Source organism: Sinohyriopsis cumingii, chromosome 15, assembly GCF_028554795.1.
Source record: "Sinohyriopsis cumingii isolate HCF-2022 chromosome 15, ASM2855479v2, whole genome shotgun sequence".
Classification (NCBI taxonomy): domain Eukaryota; kingdom Metazoa; phylum Mollusca; class Bivalvia; order Unionida; family Unionidae; genus Sinohyriopsis; species Sinohyriopsis cumingii.
Genome location: NC_142975.1, coordinates 88,957,915 through 88,979,630, shown reverse-complemented (window position 1 = coordinate 88,979,630; position 21,716 = coordinate 88,957,915). Strand labels below are relative to the sequence as shown.

The following is a 21,716-nucleotide window of genomic DNA, read 5'->3' as shown; positions in this document are numbered from 1 at the left end:
TTGTGCTTATCAGGTTTCTGTGTCCATAATACACCACTCCCTCGATAACTCGCGCCCTGATAACTAGCGAACTGCTTATAATGAGGGGTCTGGCATGTATCCCATTTTTTAAACCAGAAAATACCTCAAAAATTGATCCCTGTTTGATGAAAATCGCGATCAAAATTGGTAACGGAAACTTTGATGTATCGCTTGTTTTATCATCAAAAACGGTAGATAGGACCTGGAAATTTTAATCAACACTATGAAATATCAAATTTAGAAATAGGTCATACAATTTTTTACATTTTCTTTCCAGACGACATTCTTAGTACACCGCAATTAACGATATGTAAGGAAATTTTGATCAATGAAAATGTCACTCATTCCAAGTGAACGCAGTACTTTAATAAATAAATACAAATTAAATCAATTTTTATCAATTGAAATCTGTGTTATAGTTCTATGTTTTAGTTCCTTTTAATTGTAATCATCAGAAATGCAATGTGTCCTCTTGTAATTAAACATAGAAAGCGTCAGTCTACCATAACAGCTATGTCCGCAAACGTTTCTCTGAGAACCTAATTAAGTGCCGACCGTGTTTTGATAACTGACTTACAGAAGTATTTGTTGTATTGTTGCACTGAATTAAAAGCTGGCATCCTTTGTATTACCATGTTAAGTATGTCTTTTGAATCAAATAAAGGAGGTGGAATAAAAGAAAAGTTAAAAAGAACAAAAATCCTACAAACTTAAAATCTAGCTGCCCCAGCCATATGTCAGGTGAACTCACTTCTTTTGATCAATCAAACACTTATAAATGTTATTGTGCATGTAACATAAACTACTTTAAATTAACCGACTCTTTCGCAGCCAAGTGAAACGAATACTTTGTAAAATAAAGATATACTCAAGGATGATAAGAAGTTTAATTATGAATTCCAATTAATTATTTCATGACATCAATATTGTACTAACTGAGCAATACAAAAATTGAGTTTCAATGTAGATGATTGTCTCACGAAATAAATGTGTGTTTTCGAAAAAAAGGAATCTTGTTTGGTGGTGTATCAATAGTTAGCCTAGTTCCCTGCCCTTGCAGACTCCTGATTTGGCAGGATAATATTAAACACCACTACGGGAACCAAACTCATCAAGAAAACAAAAAGCATTGACATAATACACAGAATTTTTCGCATGCATGTGATGGTTGTTGAAACCAGTTGGAACTATCTTTCATGTTGAACATTTTGAAAATAAATGTTATTTAAATAGAATAACAAACAACTTCATTAGAAAAAGCGCATTATTTAAAATTATTATGGACGTGATTGTAAAATGAGGATTCAGTCAATAAACAGCCCAGTTCCCTAATGCCACCTACAGTGGTGTTCTCAATGTCAAAGCGATTTTTTTTCTCAATTTTTGGAGGTCTCTTGGTAACTCACGCCTCGCTTATAGTGTGGTCTATATTTGTGGACTCCGTAGTGCACGAGTTATGGAGGGAGGGGTGTATGGTGAACTTTTATGACTTCCATGAACAGTGTTTTAATGTAACAATTCTTCAATAATGACATGGCTTCTCATTTTTATACATGACATTTTGCTGAAGTGCTAGATTCCTTCTAGACATGGAGAGTTTTCTGGGATGATTGAGATGATCAGTTTTTGAAGGGAAAATTTGACAAATGGAATAGTTGGGAACATTATTTGCCATTTCATAAAATTGTCAAATTAGGGAGTTCTGCGTGGTTTTAAAGTAGTTCTAATGGGCGATTAGGGATCAAGAAAAGAAACCTGCGACATACTTTATATAGAAAAAAGGCTTTAGATTTAAGATATAAAAAAAACATGATGACAAGTGGGTATATAAAGTTTAATAATAAAATTGTTTTAAATAATTTGATTTTAGACATAAAAATTCCAAAATGAACTTAAATGGGCAAGGTACTTATTAGTTTCCAACATTTAAATAAAAATTAAGATACATGTATGATTTCTAAATCTGAAAACATACAGAAAAAATGTTTTTTGGTTTTTTTTGGGCTTTTTATCACAAAATAAATTTTAAGATATGGATTTACATAAATCATAAATGTTACAATGTACACTCACTATAATACCCATCATTAAAACATATTTCCTGTTATAAAGTGGGTGTAGTCACAGATCTCATTTTATTATGCAATACTAAACTGTGTATAATGCACTTCATTATAAGGCTGTTTCATTATAAGGCATCATACTCCCAAGGACAACATTATATCCTGTACATCATTATAGGCAATTTTCACTATAAGGCTGTATCATCCATATCTCTCATGGGCAGCATTATTATAAGGGAATCTTTTACTTCATTATAAGGTCATTTTACCATAAGGCAGTATCATTCATATTGTCCATAAACCACATTATAATGAGGGAGTCTTGTACTTTGTTATAAGACAGTCTAACTATAAGCAGTAAACTCAGTGATTCCCATGGACAGAATTATAATGAATGTTAGTTGTACTGAATAGGGCCCTTTACTTTCATAAAACAAATGTTATGGTTTTGTTGGGTTTTTTTATTTGTGAATATGCATTGTTTTTATTTTCAAATAAATGTTGCCAGACTTTTGTGAACTCTGATGTCCTAAACAAAATTCATTAAAATTGCATGCTTTTATGTAGAAATTGCATAATTTACTGTGTTTATATAAATTCATGTACTTAAAGGAAGAAGTTTTTATTTTAACAAGTAAAATTTGGAAAAAGAACTTCTTTAAATTTATTAAAAGATATTTTAATTAATTTGTAATTCTGATCCATTATCTAGATAATAATTTTTCTTTGAATACTCTGTTCCAGGGGAAGATTGTTATTTTCCATGATGTAGATGATGCTCCAGTGACTTTCATGACAAGCTGGATTGGTAAAATTCTGAATGTGCTTTTTTCAACTCCTTCAAGTGGTAGCACAAATGAGAAACGTTCCTACAGTGTTCAAGACAATGTTTTGGTATGGCAGGAAGAAGAACTATCCAAAGTCTTAGCTGCAGATGTCGGAGAGGCACAGGTGATTAATAAAATTATTTGTTGATGTGGGTTAGAAATTGGCTTACTTATCCCACATTGATACACATGGTGGACTAGTTTTCACATATTCCTGGACCAAAATGTTTTGGGTAAATACAAAGTGGCATCCCATTGGTATATTTGATGTATTAAAATTAGTATGAAATTTTCATAATGTTTTTTTAAATATTTAGAAAGAACATCAAAACATTGAGTTATTTAGTTAGACTTAGAAATGTGTTAGTTTATGTAGGTGATAGATGCTTGTGATGTCATGGACAGGAAGACATTATTAGCAAGTCAAGGTAGATATGCCTCAATCAGACATGATTTTTATGTAATATGAGGTATGATGATAGCTGTTTGAGATAGGATAATAGCCATTTGGGCAGGATAATAGCTGTGTGAGGTAGTATAATAACCATGTAAGGTAGATTAATAGCTGTTTTTGGGGCAGGATAATAGCTGTTTGAGGTAGGAATAATAACCATGTGAGGTAGATTAATAGCTGTTTGTGATAGGATAATAGCCATGTGAGGTAGGATAATAGCTGTGTGAGGTAGATTAATAGCTGTTTTTGAGGGAGGATAATAACTGTTTGTGTTGTTTCATCTTTTGAATCTGCATCTGTAACTGACAACACACATGTGGGTATGTACACATGGACAGGTGAATGAATGGGATCTCATGACAGCTACAAGCAAAGCAGGGATAATGATCACTTTGATATCTGTGTAAACTTGGTTGTCTCTGACAAGTCATGTTGGAATATGCAGTAGGGTATCATGTGAGGCATAGAGTTTCAAGTCACGTTGAATCATGCAGTAGAGTATCAAGTGAGTCATAGATTATCAAGTCATGTTTAATCATGCATTATGATATCAAGTGAGTCATAGAGTATCAAGTCATGTTTAATCATGCATTATGATATCAAGTGAGTCATAGAGTATCAAGTCGTCATAGAGTATCAAGTCATGTTTAATCATGCAGTATGGTATCAGGTGAGTCATAGAGTATCAAGTCATGTTTAATCATGCAGCATGATATCAAGTGAGTCATAGAGTATCAAGTCATGTTTAATCATGCAGTATGACATCAAGTAAATCATAGAGTATCAAGTCATGTTTAATCATGCAGTATGATATCAAGTGAGTCATAGAGTTTCACATCATGTTGAATCATGCAGTAGGTTATCAATTGAGGCATTGAGTATCAAGTCATGTTTAATCATGCAGTATGATATCAAGTGAGTCATAGAGTATCAAGTCATGTTTAATCATGCAGTATGATATCAGGTGAGTCATAGAGTATCAAGTCATGTTTAATCATGCAGTATGGTATCAGGTGAGTCACAGAGTATCAAGTCATGTTTAATCATGCAGTATGTTATCAAGTGAGTCATAGAGTATCAAGTCATGTTTAATCATGCAGTATGATATCAAGTGAGTCATAGAGTATCAAGTCATGTTTAATCATGCAGTATGATATCAAGTGAGTCATAGAATATCAAGTCATGTTTAATCATGCAGTATGATATCAAGTGAGTCACAGAGTATCAAGTCATGTTTAATCATGCAGTATGATATCAAGTGAGTCATAGAGTATCAAGTCATGTTTAATCATGCAGTATGATATCAAGTGAGTCATAGAGTATCAAGTCATGTTTAATCATGCAGTATGACATCAAGTAAATCATAGAGTATCAAGTCATGTTTAATCATGCAGTATGATATCAAGTGAGTCATAGAGTTTCACATCATGTTGAATCATGCAGTAGGTTATCAATTGAGGCATTGAGTATCAAGTCATGTTTAATCATGCAGTATGATATCAAGTGAGTCATAGAGTATCAAGTCATGTTTAATCATGCAGTATGATATCAAGTGAGTCATAGAGTATAAAGTCATGCTTAATCATGCAGTATGATATCAAGTGAGTCACAGAGTATCAAGTCATGTTTAATCATGCAGTATGATATCAAGTGAGTCACAGAGTATCAAGTCATGTTTAATCATGCAGTATGATATCAAGTGAGTCATAGAGTATCAAGTCATGTTTAATCTTGCAGTAGGTTATCAAGTGAGTCATAGTTTTGCATGATTTTACATGTGCAAACTATAAGCATCCTATCTTATTGTGAATACTTATATTCTTTTCAGAATGAGTTTTAAGAATGTAGGTTAAATGTTTGTGGAAAGTAACTATTCTTTGTTATCTTCCAGCTTGTTTAACTTTGCATATGCATTTAAAATAGTCTTTAACTACTTTATTAAGGAACAGTCCCTCCCCAGTCTCTTTCCTGTCCTGCATGGTTTTGTTTCTTTTGGTTTTGGTTTGCCTTTTTTCTCTCATCTTTTCTTGATTAAGGAAAAATACTGTTTGTTTAAGTAAATAAGTTTTGTTTGTCATTTCAGACTGAAATTGCAATTCCAATCCTGCATAGACTGTGTATATGCCTGTATTTTAGTCATTGTTTTGTCATTTAAGACTCAAATTGCCATTGCATTCCTGCATAGACTGTGTGTATACCTGTTTTCTAGCCTTAGTTTTGTCATTTCAGACTAAAATTGCCATTGCATTCCTTCATAGATTGTGTGTATGCCTGTATTCTAGCCTTAGTTTTGTCATTTCAGACTAAAATTGCCATTGCATTCCTTCATAGACTGTGTGTATGCCTGTATTCTAGCTTTAGTTTTGTCATTTCAGACTAAAATTGCCATTGCATTCCTTCATAGATTGTGTGTATGCCTGTATTCTAGTCTTAGTTTTGTTATTTTAGACTAAAATTGCCATCACAGTCCTGCATGGTCTGTGTGTATGCCTGTATTTTAGCCTTAGTTTTGTCATTTCAGGCTAAAATTGCCATCATAGTCTGTGTGTATGCCTGTAATTTAGCCTGTATTCTAGTCTTAGTTTTGTCATTTCCAGTTAAAATTGCCATCACATTCATGCATGGACTGTGTATGCTTGTATTCTAGCCTTAGTTTTGTCATTCCAGACTAAAATTGCCATTGCATTCCTGCATAGACTGTGTGTATACCTGTATTCTAGTCTTAGTTTTGTCATTTCAGACTAAAATTGACATTGCATTCCTGCATAGAATGTGTGTATACCTGTGTTCTAGCCTTAGTTTTGTCATTTTGGACTAAAATTGCCATTGCATTCCTTCACAGATTGTGTGTATGCCTGTATTCAAGTCTTAGTTTTGTCATTTCCAGCTAAAATTGCCATCACACTGTGTGTATGCCTGTATTCTAGTCTTAGTTTTGTCATTTCCAGCTAAAATTGCCATCACAGTCACTGTGTGTATGCCTGTATTCTAGTCTTAGTTTTGTCATTTCAGGCTAAAATTGCCATCGCATTCCTGCGTAGACTGTGTATGCCTGTATCCTAGTCTTAGTTTCGTCATTTAAAACTAAAATTGCCATCTCAGTCATGCATAGTCTGTGTGTATGCCTGTATTCTAGCCTTAGTTTTGTCATTTTAGACTAAAATTGCCATCACAGTCCTGCATGGTCTATGTGTATGCCTGTATTTTAGCCTTAGTTTTATCATTTCAGACTAAAATTGCCATTGCTTTCCTACATAAACTATATGCCTATATTCTAGTCTTAGTGTTGTCATTTCAGACTAAAATTGCCATCACATTCCTGCATAGACTGTGTATGCCTGTATTCTAGTTTTAGTTTTGTCATTTGAGACTAAAATTATCATAATCATGCATAGACTGTGTGTATGCCTGTATTCTGGCCTTAGTTTTGTCATTTTAGACCAAAAATTGTCATTGCTGTCCTGCATAGACTGTGTATGCCTGTATCCTAGTCTTAGTTATATCATTTCAGACTAAAATTTCCATTACAGTCCTGCATAAACTGGGTGTCTGCCTGCATTCTAGTATTATTGTTTGTCATTGCAGGTTAAAATTGCTATCCCAATCCTGCATAAACTGGGTGTCTGCCTCTATTCCAGTCAGAATGTACTGATCCCATACAAATTTCTTCCAATCCAGCCGCAATGTCCTGTGGTGAGTTTTTCATGGAGAAATCTATGATGTTTTAATCAGATATTGAACCAATGAATTGAGAAGAATCACATTACATCACACTTTGGCTTAAAAATGAATTTAGACATGAATTGAGACAATTCATATTACACCATGCTTGTGGCTTAAAAATGAATTGAGACATGAATTGAGACAATTCATATTACACCATGCTTGTGGCTTAAAAATGAATTTAGACGTGAATTGAGACAATTCATATTACACCATGCTTGTGGCTTAAAAATGAATTGTGACAATTCATATTACACCATGTTTGTCATTTATAAACAAATTGAAATGAATCATATTACACCTTACAATTGAATTGAAACAATATTTCACCATGCTTGTCACATACAAGTAAACTGAGACAATTTGTATTCCACCATGTTTGTGGCATACAAATTAATTGAGACAATTCATCTTACAACATGCTTGTGGCTTACAGCATGTTTTTGTTACTCAGAATGTTTCATTAATTTCATGTCTTGAGATGCAAACCATTCTGATTTTGGTGGAATTATTCTTACCCTAAATTACGCCAGTATGATCACTTTTATCAGACTCTGATTATGTGTCAGATAAATTTGTAGATAAATGTACTGCAACTTGAACACCACTGTTGGTAGGTCACAGAAACATTTGTAATATCTGATTTTAATTCTTTTATGAAACTGTTCTTAAGTGCTTGTATCACAAAATCATTTGATTATAAACCAGTCGGAAATCACATCAGCTAGATTCCCTAATTCACCTGAGAAAATTCAAGAAATCTATTTAAAGGAGTGGAATATACAAGGCTTCAAGATGGAATGAATATCATGCATTAACAGTCTTTTCTCGATGGACCTCAGCATGTCACATGGTGGTGGAGACGATTGTAGGAAAACATTTCATCCATAAAGCTCTTTGAACCAGTAAAATTTAGTTCTTAAAATGAATTGTTGGATAAAGATATGAAATATTATTTTTTTTTTTAAGTTTGGATTTTGATTTTATAAAGTTGGCATTCCTATTTCTCATCAATAACTGTTGGCATCACTGTATTTTACAATGAACATGAGTTTTGGAATCTATTAATAACATCACTGTACAGACTTTGCAGTACTCAGCAAATATTTCCAGACATTGTATAATGTTATGCCACTGTATTTAATGTTATGGCACTGTCTCATGTTATGCCACTGTGAGGCTTATGATCATCCTGACATGCATGTCAATTTTATGCTTGCAAAATGTGAGCTAATTGTGCAAAATTTGAGTTGAGATTTCAAGCTGTTTAATATTTTTGTGAGTGCTACATGTTTTAGTTGTATACAACAAATTATTAGTAAATTCCTTGCAGTATGTAAATTCATCAAAATACTCTAATTCCAAAATGCAAGACAAAAATTGTTTTGGCATGGATTCCTCTGCCATGAGATATGCCGCTTGATGTGTAAACTAATACTGCAGTCATACACATACCAACTTTTAATACACAGTTGACTAAGGCACAACCATTTCATTTTCAAGGAGAAACAGACTGTGCTCTGTGCCCAACCATTTCATTAACAAATCAAGATGTATTTCTCTGATATTGACTTTCTTAGGTAAGTCTCCTCTAATGACACTTGTGTTTGTATTTTGTTTTTATCAGTCAGGCGTTCAGAGATGTTGTATTACATATTATCCTGAATATCCTTAGACATGAAATGGCTGTCCCAAATATTTCTTTAGGTTAATCCTTATGGTTCTGATTGTTCAAGAACCTTCTGTGGTCGAAAAATTATGAAACTTTGACATGTGTAAAAATCAGACTACACTCATAAATAAGCTGTAGTTATGTTATAATTTCATTTAGACAAGTTTTCAGGTAGAGGGTTGGTGCATCTATGTATTACATATATATTTATTCTTCAGATACATTTTTTAAAACAGATCATATGTTAGTTGAGAAAGAAGTGAGATGATAGTGGTCTCCCTTGGATAGAAGGATTGGCACCAAATCTTTTCATGCCTTGGTTTCTACTTCAGACCTTGAAAATCCAGCCATTTTCCAAGCTAAAAAGATGTTCACCTAATCTGTTGGCTTGTTTTATCAATGTTGTCTCCTTGCACAGACAGAAATCAAATGAGAGTGTCCTCCTCTTCAAATTTGTTGTGTGATGATAGGTTAGGAGTACATCCATGATTTTGCAAGTCCAGCCACCCAGAGTTAAAATATTTGTTAGTTTGTTTTAGCAGTGTTGTCTGTTTGCCAAGATGGAAATCAAATGAGAGTGGTCTCCTCTTTACATTTGTTGTGTGATGATTATGTGTTCAGAGTACATCCACTACTGTGCAAATCTTGCCATTCCAAGCTAAAAAGATGTCAACCAAATATTTTGGCATGTTTTAGCAATGTTGTCTGTTTGCTGAAACAGAAATCAAATGAGAGTGGCCTCTTTTTCAAATGTGTAGCCTGATGATGAGTGCATCCATTACATTGCAAATTAAGCCATCCCAAGCTAAAAAGAAACCATTCACCAAGTTCTTTTCCTGAGGGCTCAGGTTCCAAGAGCCACCAATAGCAACACGTGGAGATGGGGACTGATTTTGATCCTGATTTTCTCCTTGTCTACCTTCCTACAGAAAAAATGTCATGTGTCTGTAGCCCTTTTCTGACATTCCAGTGGGGTACAGATTTTGCCACAGAATTGGAGAGACACGGGCCTATCCACTTGTCCTTAAGTACCTCCAGATCACACTCAGCAGCCCTGCCCATGCTGTAAGGTCTCCATTTGTTAAAGACATTCTGCAGCAAGAAATAAGAATTCTTCCTTCAAAAGGGCAAGAGAAAGAAATTCACAACGTAAACTTGCTATTATTTTAGTCTAGACTTTTCTTAGTTCCCAAGGCCAGTGGCAAGCTCTGTCCTGTCATTGGTCAATGCATTCTTGCATTATTCTCAACCACTGCATTCAAGTTCTAAGGTTAAGAATGGAGGTGTCAAGATTGGTCTCAACACTATGCAGAGGGTAGGACCTCCTAGATGCATACCTTCACATTCCTATTTACAAATCTTCCTTGAAATTAATAAGGGTCATGTACAATAACAATGTGTACCAGTTTTAAACCCACTTGAAATGAGTCTATTTTCCATAAAAATGTGGAAACCTTTAAAATCATCTCTGTAGTTTGTAGCATTTGCTCAAAAAATTGAATTTATGCCTGGAAGTTTCTTTGCCTTGCAGTATACTCTGGACCAGCAGATCCCATTCATTGACATGTTCTAACACTATCATGCAGAACTCAACACTGACATGTTCTAACAATGTTCTGCAGATCTCATTCATTTACACACTCTAGCAATATCTTGCAGGTTCCATTTATTTAGATGTTCTAACACTATCATGCAGACCTCCTTCACTGACATGTTCAAACACTATCCTGCATATCCCATTCATCAACACATTGTAACACTAACATGCAGATCTCATTCAGTGACATGTTCAAACACTATCCTGCAGATCCCATTCATTGACATGTTCTAACACTGTCATGCAGATCCCATTCATTGAGATGTTCTAACACTGTCATGCAGATCCCATTCATTGACATGTTCTAACACTGTCATGCAGATCCCATTCATTGACATGTTCTAACACTGTCATGCAGATTCCATTCATCGACACTTTCTAGCACTATCCTGTAGATCCCACTCATAGACATGTTCTAAAACTATCCTGTACCACACATGGGACTCTTGTGCTACTTCTGACACACTAGGAGACTAGATCCAGGGCCAGCTTCAGATAATGGTATGTAACTACCTCCACCTCTTAATCTTTTCTCCTGGTGTGTTATGATTCAGTACCGTATATGAAGAAGAAAACAATCTTTGGAGTAAAATGTTTCTTTAGCAATATTTACTTGATCATAATATTATCAGACCTGTCCTGTATTTACATCACCAGATGAACATGCACTTCCATTCAATCATCAGCTGATAATTTGGAGGATTGGGTACCTGTCCCTCTTTCTAAGGGGAAACAACACATTTTACTTTGTTTTGGAAAGATGACTATCTATTACACCCACCTTGCTTGAAGCAATTGTATTGGCATCAACGTGCATGTACACCCAGGATTCATCCACACCCTAGATTAACCTCATTGTAAAAATGTGTATGTTCTTTTATTTCAACATGATTTTATTCCATTCTTTTGGGATTTGAAATATAGTTTCCAGATGCACTTATCTTCATCTAGCTAAATAAATGTACTAATTATTGAAGCTCTACCTGTGAGTCATGGCTAGTTTCTTGTTTTACTTTTCTTGTTAAAACATGGTTAATGTTTGGTTTAGCTTGGAAGGGCTGATTTGCAAAGTAGTGTTATGTTCTCCTAACATAATGGGATAAAATATTATGAAATAAACATATTTTACTAGTGACATTTTTTGTTTCATGTTTCTTCATTGAAACATCATAAGGTTTGTGGAGCAATATATTAAGTTCTTCAGGTTGACATACTTTAGCTGAAAATATGTGAGAAATCTTCCAGGTTCCTTGGAAAGAAATGGCTTATTCATAGAAGCAAGATTCACAAGGTAAATTAGGAATAATAAGGTATTATTGCATGTCTTTTGAAATACCTACTTGCATGAACAGTCAGGCTGCTCTTTTTTTTAAACAGTACTCCCTCACTATACCTCTGGTCATGGGAGCCTGAATACTGAACTCCCACATTATAATGCTGTTCATTGAAGCCTGTAAATGGTACTCCTTTTTAACTCTGGTAATGGAAGCCTGAATACAGTACCTCTCCTTATAATTATGCTCTGGGGGCATGAATACAGTACTCATTCACTCATTCATCTTCCTATGTTGAGTCTGAATACAATACTCCCTTTCCGTAACTCTGCTAATGAGAGCCTGAATAGTGTACTCCCTCCCTATAATGCTGTTAATGGGAGCCTGAATACTGTAATCCTGCATTATGACTCTGGTTCCTCATGACTCTGCTAATAGGGGCCTGAATACAGTACTCCCTCACTATATTCCCACTCATAGAGGGTCCTGAAAACAATACTCCCCCACTATAAATCTGCAAGTGGGAACCAGAATACTCTAGTCCCTCACTATAATTCTGCTCATAGGGGGCCTGCACACAATACTTCCTCACTAAAATGGTGCTCATGGGGGACCTGAATACAGTACTTTCTCACTTTAAATCTGCTCATGGGAGCCTGAATACTGTACTCCCTCACTATAAATTTGCTCAATAGAGCCTGAATACAATACTGCATAAAGTGAACTGCCTTATATCTGAGAGTGCATTATACTGAGGTGTTTTAAACATAAAACTACTATTAAATAATGAAGAGAGATCCATGACCATACTCACCTTATAAAGAGAGTACCTTAATCAGGTACCTTATAATGAAGGATTATCCTATCTGACATGTTTAAGGATGTGTTTAAATTTGTTGATAATGCTTCTTTTTAGGAACATTTTTTCCCATCAACTGATCCAGCAAGCAGTGGGAATGACACAGTCATGGTAACTTGTACATTCACCTTGTCTCATGCAGTTCCACTGTTAGCAATGCACCGCATAATCAACATTTTATCAAAGATAAGACGTCCCATGCTGGTGTGGCAGGAAGGTGCAGTGTTTCAAGAAGTGGTGGTAGAGATCCTGATTATGAGACAAATCAGTGGAGGTAAGGGAATCAGTCTGTTTATTATGGGATAGATCAGTGGAGGTAAAGGAGTCAGACTGTGTTTATTATGAGACAGATCAGTGGGGGTAAGGGAATCAGACTGTTTATTATGGGACAGATCAGTGGAGGTAAGGGAATCAGACTGTGTTTGTTATGAGACAGACCAGTTTGAGACAGATCAGTGGAGGTAAGGGAATCAAAGTGTGTTTATTAATTGTGTTTATTATGAGACAGATTAGTGGAAGTAAAGGAATCAGACTGTGTTTATTATGAGAGAGACCAGTGGAGGTAAGGGAATCATACTGATTATTATGAGACAGAACGATGGAGGAATGAGAATCAGACTATGGTTATTACGAGATGGAGACCAGTTGAGGTAAGGGAATCAGACTGTGGTTGATACACTTGCCATATACTTACTTGGTCCCATTTTTGTCTTGCCAGCAAAGATTTTGCAAAACATAGATATCACATTTTTTATGTGACTCTTGTTGTTCATGGTGTAGGCATAAAAGGTGATGTTTGCACTTGAGTCATTTTCTCTGAGACTGTTGCATGTACAGTCATGAAACATAATGGATGTATTCATGGTAATATGTACTGCTTATCACAGGCAAAAGGAGGTTACATTGACCTCCTTTATATGCTGGGTGTCTGGATTACATCTCAGTAGCACAGCTGAGATGTATTATTCTGGAAAAATCTTGTCAATAATTGTTTGCCATTATGCAGGAACTGTTGTGATTCTGTCACACTTTATTGTTTCAGTTCACTACAGGAACTGTTGTGATTCTGTCACACTTTATTGTTTCAATTCACACAGGAACTGGTGTGATTCTGTCATACTTTATTGTTTCAATTCACTACAGTAACTGATAAAACTGAATTTCTATATATATTATTAATCTTTGATTTAGTGATACAGCTAAATTTGTTATTTAGTTATACAAATAGTGATACAAATAAACCTATATATATATTTATCAATCTGTTATGTATCTGTTATTTACTGTTACAACTAAATGTTTATATTTATGAGTCTGTTTAGTGATACAACTGAATCTGATACAGATTAGTGTATATAATCAATTGATTATTTTAGGCCCAAAACAACGTATTTTATGCAGTACATAATTTTGCCGTCAACTGTGTTAGATAAAGCAAATGGCCTGTCTGGCCCAAAAATAATGTCAATAATGCATTATAATTTACAGTATTTAGTCTTTGAAGTAAATGGTTTGATTGTATATAGTTATTATTAAGTTAATTAGTACAGTGTTTTATTTATACATGTAGCCGAGTCATCTATAGTGTTGTGTGGTCAGAGCATTCATTCCAGCAGAAAAAAGACAGAATTGAGAGACATGGTGTGGATGAGCGTAGAGCAGGCCAGGATTGTTGTGGAATTTGTACTCAGGAAGATGAATCTCCTTTATTCTGTGAGATATTTCATAACTAACCCATTTGATCTTATAATTTACTTTTATACACATGTACTGTGTGTGTATGTGTGTGTGTGTCTGTGTGTGTTTTTCTTTATTTCACACAAACATGCATACATGAAATTTATTATTCCCATGTTTTGTTTTAACAAGCATGAGGGTTAATGTGTGTCCACCCATCCATCAGCATTGTTTCTGCTTAATGTAGTAAGCAGATTATTTATAGTTTTGCCAGTTGATATAAAGTAAGAATCATTTAATCATAAACCCATGTTTAGCTTATTTGTACATGTTCATTGGAAATAGGATATATACAATAACTCATGCAAGAAGATATATTTAGCCTTAATTGGTGCTGGTTATGAGATCATGTTAATTGGGACTGGTTGTGGGATCATGTTAATTGGGGCTGGTTGTGGGATCATGTTAATTGGGGCTGGTTGTGGGATCATGTTAATTGGGGCTGGTTGTGGGATGATCTTAATTGGGGCTGGTTTTGGGATGATGTTAATTGGGACTGGTTGTGGGATCATGTTAATTGGGACTGGTTGTGGGATCATGTTAATTGGGACTGGTTGTGGGATCATGTTAATTGGGACTGGTTGTGGGGTCATATTCAACCTGTAGGATCCCTCTATTTGATCATCATTTACACCAGTTCTTTCAAGATCCAGCCATATTAGATAGTATTCAGGTCCATATTGTGTGTTTGAATGTGTGTCACATTCAGAGGGGTTTTGAAGTAACAGGAAATTGATACTTATTTTAACTTTGTCTACACCTTGATCATCATCCCTAATTGGATACTCATTTTAATTTAGTCTACACATTGATCTTCTTCCCTAATTGGATACTCATTTTAACTTAGTCTACACCTTGATCTTCTTCCCTAATTGGATATTCATTTTAACATAGTCTATTTATTGATTTTATACCCTAATTGATACTCATTTTAACTTAGTCTATACACTGATTTTCTTCCCTAATTAGATACTCATTTTAACTTTGTCTATACATTGATTTTCTTCCCTAATTGGATAGTCATTTTAACTTTGTCTATACATTGATTTTCTTCCCTAATTGGATACTCATTTTAACTTAGTATATACATTGATCTTCTTCCCTAATTGGATATTCATTTTAACTTAGTCTATACATTGATTTTCTTCCCTAATTGGATACTCATTTTAACTTTGTCTATACATGGATTTTCTTCCCTAATTGGTTACTTATTTTAACTTTGTCTATACATTGATTTTCTTCCCTAATTGGATACTCATTTTAGCTTAGTCTATACATTGATCTTCTTCAATAATTGGATACTCATTTTAAATTAGTCTACACATTGATCTTCTTCAACAATTGGATACTCATTTTAACTTAGTCTATACATTGATCTTCTTCAATAATTGGATACTCATTTTCTATAATAATAAAATTGGTATTCCTGCTACATATTTTTTAATCCACTTTAACTAGGGGATCATCCCCATTTTATCTTCTGACTTATAAACTATCATCAACTCAGGTCACACTGTGGAGTTGTACATTTTTTTATATTCAAATTAGATAGGATATATATAATTTGAAATAAGAATACATTCTTCATTCTTGGATGAGGCAAGCACATTTTTTTTGCTTAGCCTGGGATCAACTCAAAATAGTCTCTTAGTGTTGGGATCAGCCTAGCACAGATTGGAAATCATCATAGCCATGTACAGTATGCAGATTTTAGCTAGTGAGTATCCCCCATAGATTGGAAATCATCATACCCATGTAGAGTATGCAGATTTTAGCTAGTGAGTATCCCCCATAGTATGCAGATTTTAGCTAGTGAGTATCCCCCATAGATTGGAAATCATAGCCATGTACAGTATGCAGATTTTAGCTAGTGAGTATCCCCCATAGATTGGAAATCATCATAGCCATGTACAGTCTGTTTCATGCAGATTTTAGCTAGTGAGTATCCTTCATAAAGAGAGCAAAGTTTTAAATAGTAAGGGGAGAAACATATTTTTTATATGTGTATTGACTTTGTAGCCTATTTGTAATGTTTGAAAGATGAGTACTTGTTTTGTTATATGTGTATTGACTTTGTAGCCTATTTGTAATGTTTGAAAGATGAGTACATGTTTTTTATATGTGTATTGACTTTGTAGCCTATTTGTAATGTTTGAAAGATGAGTACATGTTTTTTTATATGTGTATTGACTTTGTAGCCTATTTGTAATGTTTGAAAGATGAGTACATGTTTTTTTATATGTGTATTGACTTTGTAGCCTATTTGTAATGTTTGAAAGATGAGTACATGTTAGGCAAACATTGTGTATTGACTTTGTAGCCTATTTGTAATGTTTGAAAGATGAGTACATGTTAGGCAAACATTGTGAGGGATATTGTGAAAAATACTCTAATACATTTTTGTATTTCTTTTCTTATTAATCATGTGTTAAAGATTTGTTATTGCAAAGCGTACATACATACATACAGACAGACAGACAGACAGACAGACAGACACACACACATTTGTCAGTAAATAAATGCATTCAACTACCCATCCCTCTATCAATGATCTATCCATTCTTGCATACATACACCCACCAATACATCTATGCAAATGCATACATGCATACATACACCCACCAATACATCTATGCAAATGCATACATGCATACATACACCCACCAATACATCTATGCAAATGCATACATGCATACATACACCCACCAATACATCTATGCAAATGCATACATGCATACATACACCCACCAATACATCTATGCAAATGCATACATGCATACATACACCCACCAATACATCTATGCAAATGCATACATGCATACATACACCCACCAATACATCTATGCAAATGCATACATGCATACATACACCCACCAATACATCTATGCAAATGCATACATGCATACATACACCCACCAATACATCTATGCAAATGCATACATGCATACATACACCCACCAATACATCTATGCAAATGCATACATGCATACATACACCCACCAATACATCTATGCAAATGCATACATGCATACATACACCCACCAATACATCTATGCAAATGCATACATGCATACATACACCCACCAATACATCTATGCAAATGCATACATGCATACATACACCCACCAATACATCTATGCAAATGCATACATGCATACATACACCCACCAATACATCTATGCAAATGCATACATGCATACATACACCCACCAATACATCTATGCAAATGCATACATGCATACATACACCCACCAATACATCTATGCAAATGCATACATGCATACATACACCCACCAATACATCTATGCAAATGCATACATACATGCATACTATTGAATAGAAGTACTCATTATATACTGTAACATTTTGACATTTTTTTCTATTTTCTGATTTCAGATGTCTTGCAAATTTTCTCAAGATAAACCAGGTTAGCTTGAAATTCCATATATTTTGTAAAATTGGAAATACTTCTTTCTCTCACTTTCTTTGCCCTTGAAAAGTTAAAACACTTTTGTTGGATTTGTATTCTCACATTTGTAAAATGAAGGGTGTTTGGGACTTGACCAGACAAGAAAATTAAGTATGGCTTTCATCTCATACATTGAAAAAATTTGAAACTTGTTGGTTTGTTGTTCATTTATTAGCATTGACCTTTATTTCAGGTTTAAGTTTACATTTTACAGCAAGAATAGTCACTTTTTTTTACTCTACAGGTCTAGGAATGGCGTCTTGTTTGGCGTCTGTTAGCCATACTTCATTGTCTGTCATGCCATGGGATGACCTCTTGTCTAGCATCTGTTTTCCATCCATTGTCTGGCATCTGTAATCCATAGTCCATTGTCTGTCATTTGATGGAATGGCCTCATGTCTGGCATGTCTTATCTATAGTCCATTGTCTGGCATCTGTACTCCATAGCCCATTGTTTGTCATTTCATGGGATGGCCTCATGTCTGGCATTTGTTATTCGTAATCCATTGTTAGCCAGTGTCTAATGTCTATCATTCTTCAGGACATTAGCGCAAGTTTATTATTGATACTCATCCTAAACTACTTTGAGGAGTGTCCCAAAAAAAATCCTTGGCATTTACCCCAAGATCTAGCTGATCTTAAATGAAAATGGTATTTCTCAGATATCCAGTATGGCAGCCACAGTGGCCATCTTGAAAACCTTGTTAGTGCTATTCCTCCTGCATGATTATATCATCAAGGGGTTTTCAATGAAGACTTCTTATTGTGTCTAATTCATCCTAAATAAGTATGGTGCCAGTCTGACACCCAATATAGCAGACATATTGAAAATCTTATCACTATCTCTCCTGAAGGGAAAGTCATACTGTCAAAGAATTTTCACCAGAAGATATATGATGTCTAGTTGGTTCTAAATAGAAATTGTGTCAATGTGACCTCCATTGTGGATTTCCTGAAAATCGTCATTGCTGCTCCACCTTGACAGATGGTCATATTGACATGGAGTTTTGACCAAGAGACTTTTTATGTCTGGTTGGTTCCTTATGAAAATTGTACTACTCTTTCATTCATTATGACCACCATGAATATTTTGTTCTAATTTAAGAATATCAGACTTGGCTGTTAAAATGAAGAAGTGATGTTATTTTTGATTCCAATAAATTCTTTTCAGTCAGAAGAGCATTAGTCCTATCGAGGGACTCTTGTTACATTATTTGTTTATTTGGTGAGTGCCTAAGGTTAATATGGCCAGTACATGGAAAAGGAATGTTCATATTTTTTACAGCTGGTATTTTGTGAATAATTATTTTGGGATTGAAATTTCTCTTTTTGAAATACAAAACAAAGTCTTATTTGCTAATGATGTATTGATCAATTTATCAATCCGCAAAAATATATTCCCAAAAATTTCTTTGCTACAAAAGAGAGTACAGCTTTAATTCCTTCAAGTGTTCGATTTTTATAGTATGCTTTAAATTGAACTTACTACCATTAAGGATTTCTTACTTTTAGTGACCCTGTCACCAGTCATTGGAGGACATATTCTGCAATTGCCAGGTGAAGGCCAAGACCACAAAAAAGGCAAAAAATGTACAACATGTGGATGCACACCAGATGTGATCACCTTATTGTCAGTTAGTATTATCAGATATCAGCACTGTCATCACCTTATTGTCAATTAGTGTTTTCAGATATCGGCACTGTAATCACCTTATTGTCAATTAGTGTTATCAGATATCGGCACTGTCATCACCTTATTGTCAATTAATGTTATCAGATATCGGCATTGTCATCACCTTATTGTCAATTAGTGTTATTAGATATCGGCACTGTAATCACCTTATTGTCAGTTAGTGTTATCAGATATCGGCACTGTAATCACCTTATTGTCAATTAACGTTATCAGATATAGGCACTGTCATCACCTTATTGTCAATTAATTTTATCAAATATCGGCACTGTCATCATCTTATTGTCAATTAGTGTTATCAGATATCAGCACTGTAATCACCTTATTGTCAGTTAGTGTTATCAGATATCGGCACTGTAATCACCTTTTTGTCAATTAATGTTATCAAATATCAGCACTGTAATCACCTTATTGTCAGTTAGTGTTATCAGATATCAGCACTCTCATCATCTTATCATCACTTAGTGTTATCAGATATCGGCACTATAATCACCTTATTGTCAGTTAGTGTTATCAAATATCGGCACTGTAATCACCGTATTGTCAGTTAGTGTTATCAGATATCAGCACTGTCATCATCTTATTGTTACTTAGTGTTATCAGATATTGGCACTATCATCACCTTATTGTCAGTTAGTGTTATCAGATATCGGCACTGTAATCACCTTATTGTCAGTTAGTGTTATCAGATATCGGCACTGTAATCACCTTATTGTCAGTGTAATCAGATATCGGCACTGTAATCACCTTATTGTCAGTGTTATCAGATATCAGCACTATCATCACCTATTGTCAGTTAGTGTTATCAGATATCGGCAATGTAATCACCTTATTGTCAGTTAGTGTTATCAGATATCGGCACTATCATCACCTTATTGTCAGTGTTATCAGATATCGGCACTGTAATCACCTTATTGTCAGTTATTGTTATCAGATATCGGCACTGTAATCACCTTATTGTCAGTGTTATCAGATATCGGCACTGTAATCACCTTTGAAGAAGAATATTTAAATAATATGAAGGCATTCTAATATTTTGTAAAACAAAAATACCACCACTAACAGTATACAGAATATGCCGAAATTATTAGACATTTGTGACCTGTCATAATTTGACTCCACCAGTTTTGTCTTCTGTAAATTATAGTTACACTTTTAGTAAAAGTGGCGGCACCAAACAATTTCAGTCATCACTCTACATTTTTCTTTATGTATGGAATATATCAGCTTTTATATTTCTAACATTTTTAAATACCTATGAAAGTATTGTGATGACACTATTCTTTTGCTAATCACTTTTCTGCATTACTAATTAATTCACATTTTGCTGAATTTAATGCACAGCATTTTTTTGTTGTTCTATGTTGTTCAAGGTCAGAGTAATGCAGAATATGCATTTATTGAAAATGAAATGAACTGAGGTTTCAGTATAGGTTTAAAGTAAAGTCTAGACTGATTTATCCAACTTTGTTTTATGCAACTTGCCTGTAAATTATTTAAGGAATAATATATCTCCCAATTTTTTGCTTCCTATTTAATCAGTAACTTTAAATTTGCATTGAATATTGCAGTTTGATTGGTTATGGAATACAGGTGTGGGGATTTGGCAGTCAACGTCATTTTAAATACATTAGTTGTACATTCCTGGTGTGGAAATTAGTATATAGTACTTGAATGATTGCCTAACCACTGATCATCAGCTAGTTTCGTAAAATAAATTGACAATTATGATAGATTCCCACCACTTAAACTTTAAATCCACTTTTTAAATGCAGGCAGTATTCGAAAGCACAAATACCAAATTCGTCAAGGCAGAGGCAGTTGAGACAGGCTCCAGTTCTGTGGAAGTTATGGGGAACATGATGAATTTTACAGGACCAGGAAAGGCAACGATGCACACTTTTGTGTCAGTTCTGGATCATAACATGTGCGAATTCACAGTTCTGCAGGGAGACCTGAACAAGATTAATATTATGCTTAGGTAAGCAAAGTGTGCTACAGTGGATTCTAGGTTTTTAAAACCTGGCTTTTACTTTCTTAACACTTTTAACATAAATCTAAATTTAAGCTCAGATCCCCAAATTTAAAATTCTTTTTTATTACCTGATGTCAAATACATTACCTAATTACTTTAATTTGTTTGGAATTAAATTCCATTAACTCCATAATCCCTCCCTCCCATGATGGCAAAATAAATTGTTTTCTGTTCATTTACAATAGAAACTATAAAAATACTGTATAATTGATGGAAAAAACTTCCTAGAAACTATTATAATTACCTCCCTTGTCAGTACTAGGTGGCTGCCTGTATACCATTTGTAACTAAGTTT

The 21,716-nt window shown here is 34.4% G+C and overlaps 1 protein-coding gene across 1 annotated transcript in view; it reads left to right on the top strand.

Moving 5' to 3' along the window:
• The window catches only part of LOC149782268 (uncharacterized), a 275,026-nt gene that overhangs the window by 55,957 nt on the left and 197,353 nt on the right, over positions 1-21,716 (top strand). Inside the window, exons 15-17 of the mRNA XM_089935109.1 lie at positions 12,548-12,764; positions 14,061-14,203; positions 21,162-21,367. Of these exons, the coding sequence (XP_089791235.1) occupies positions 12,548-12,764; positions 14,061-14,203; positions 21,162-21,367 (566 nt within the window). The remainder of the gene's footprint in view (positions 1-12,547; positions 12,765-14,060; positions 14,204-21,161; positions 21,368-21,716) is intronic.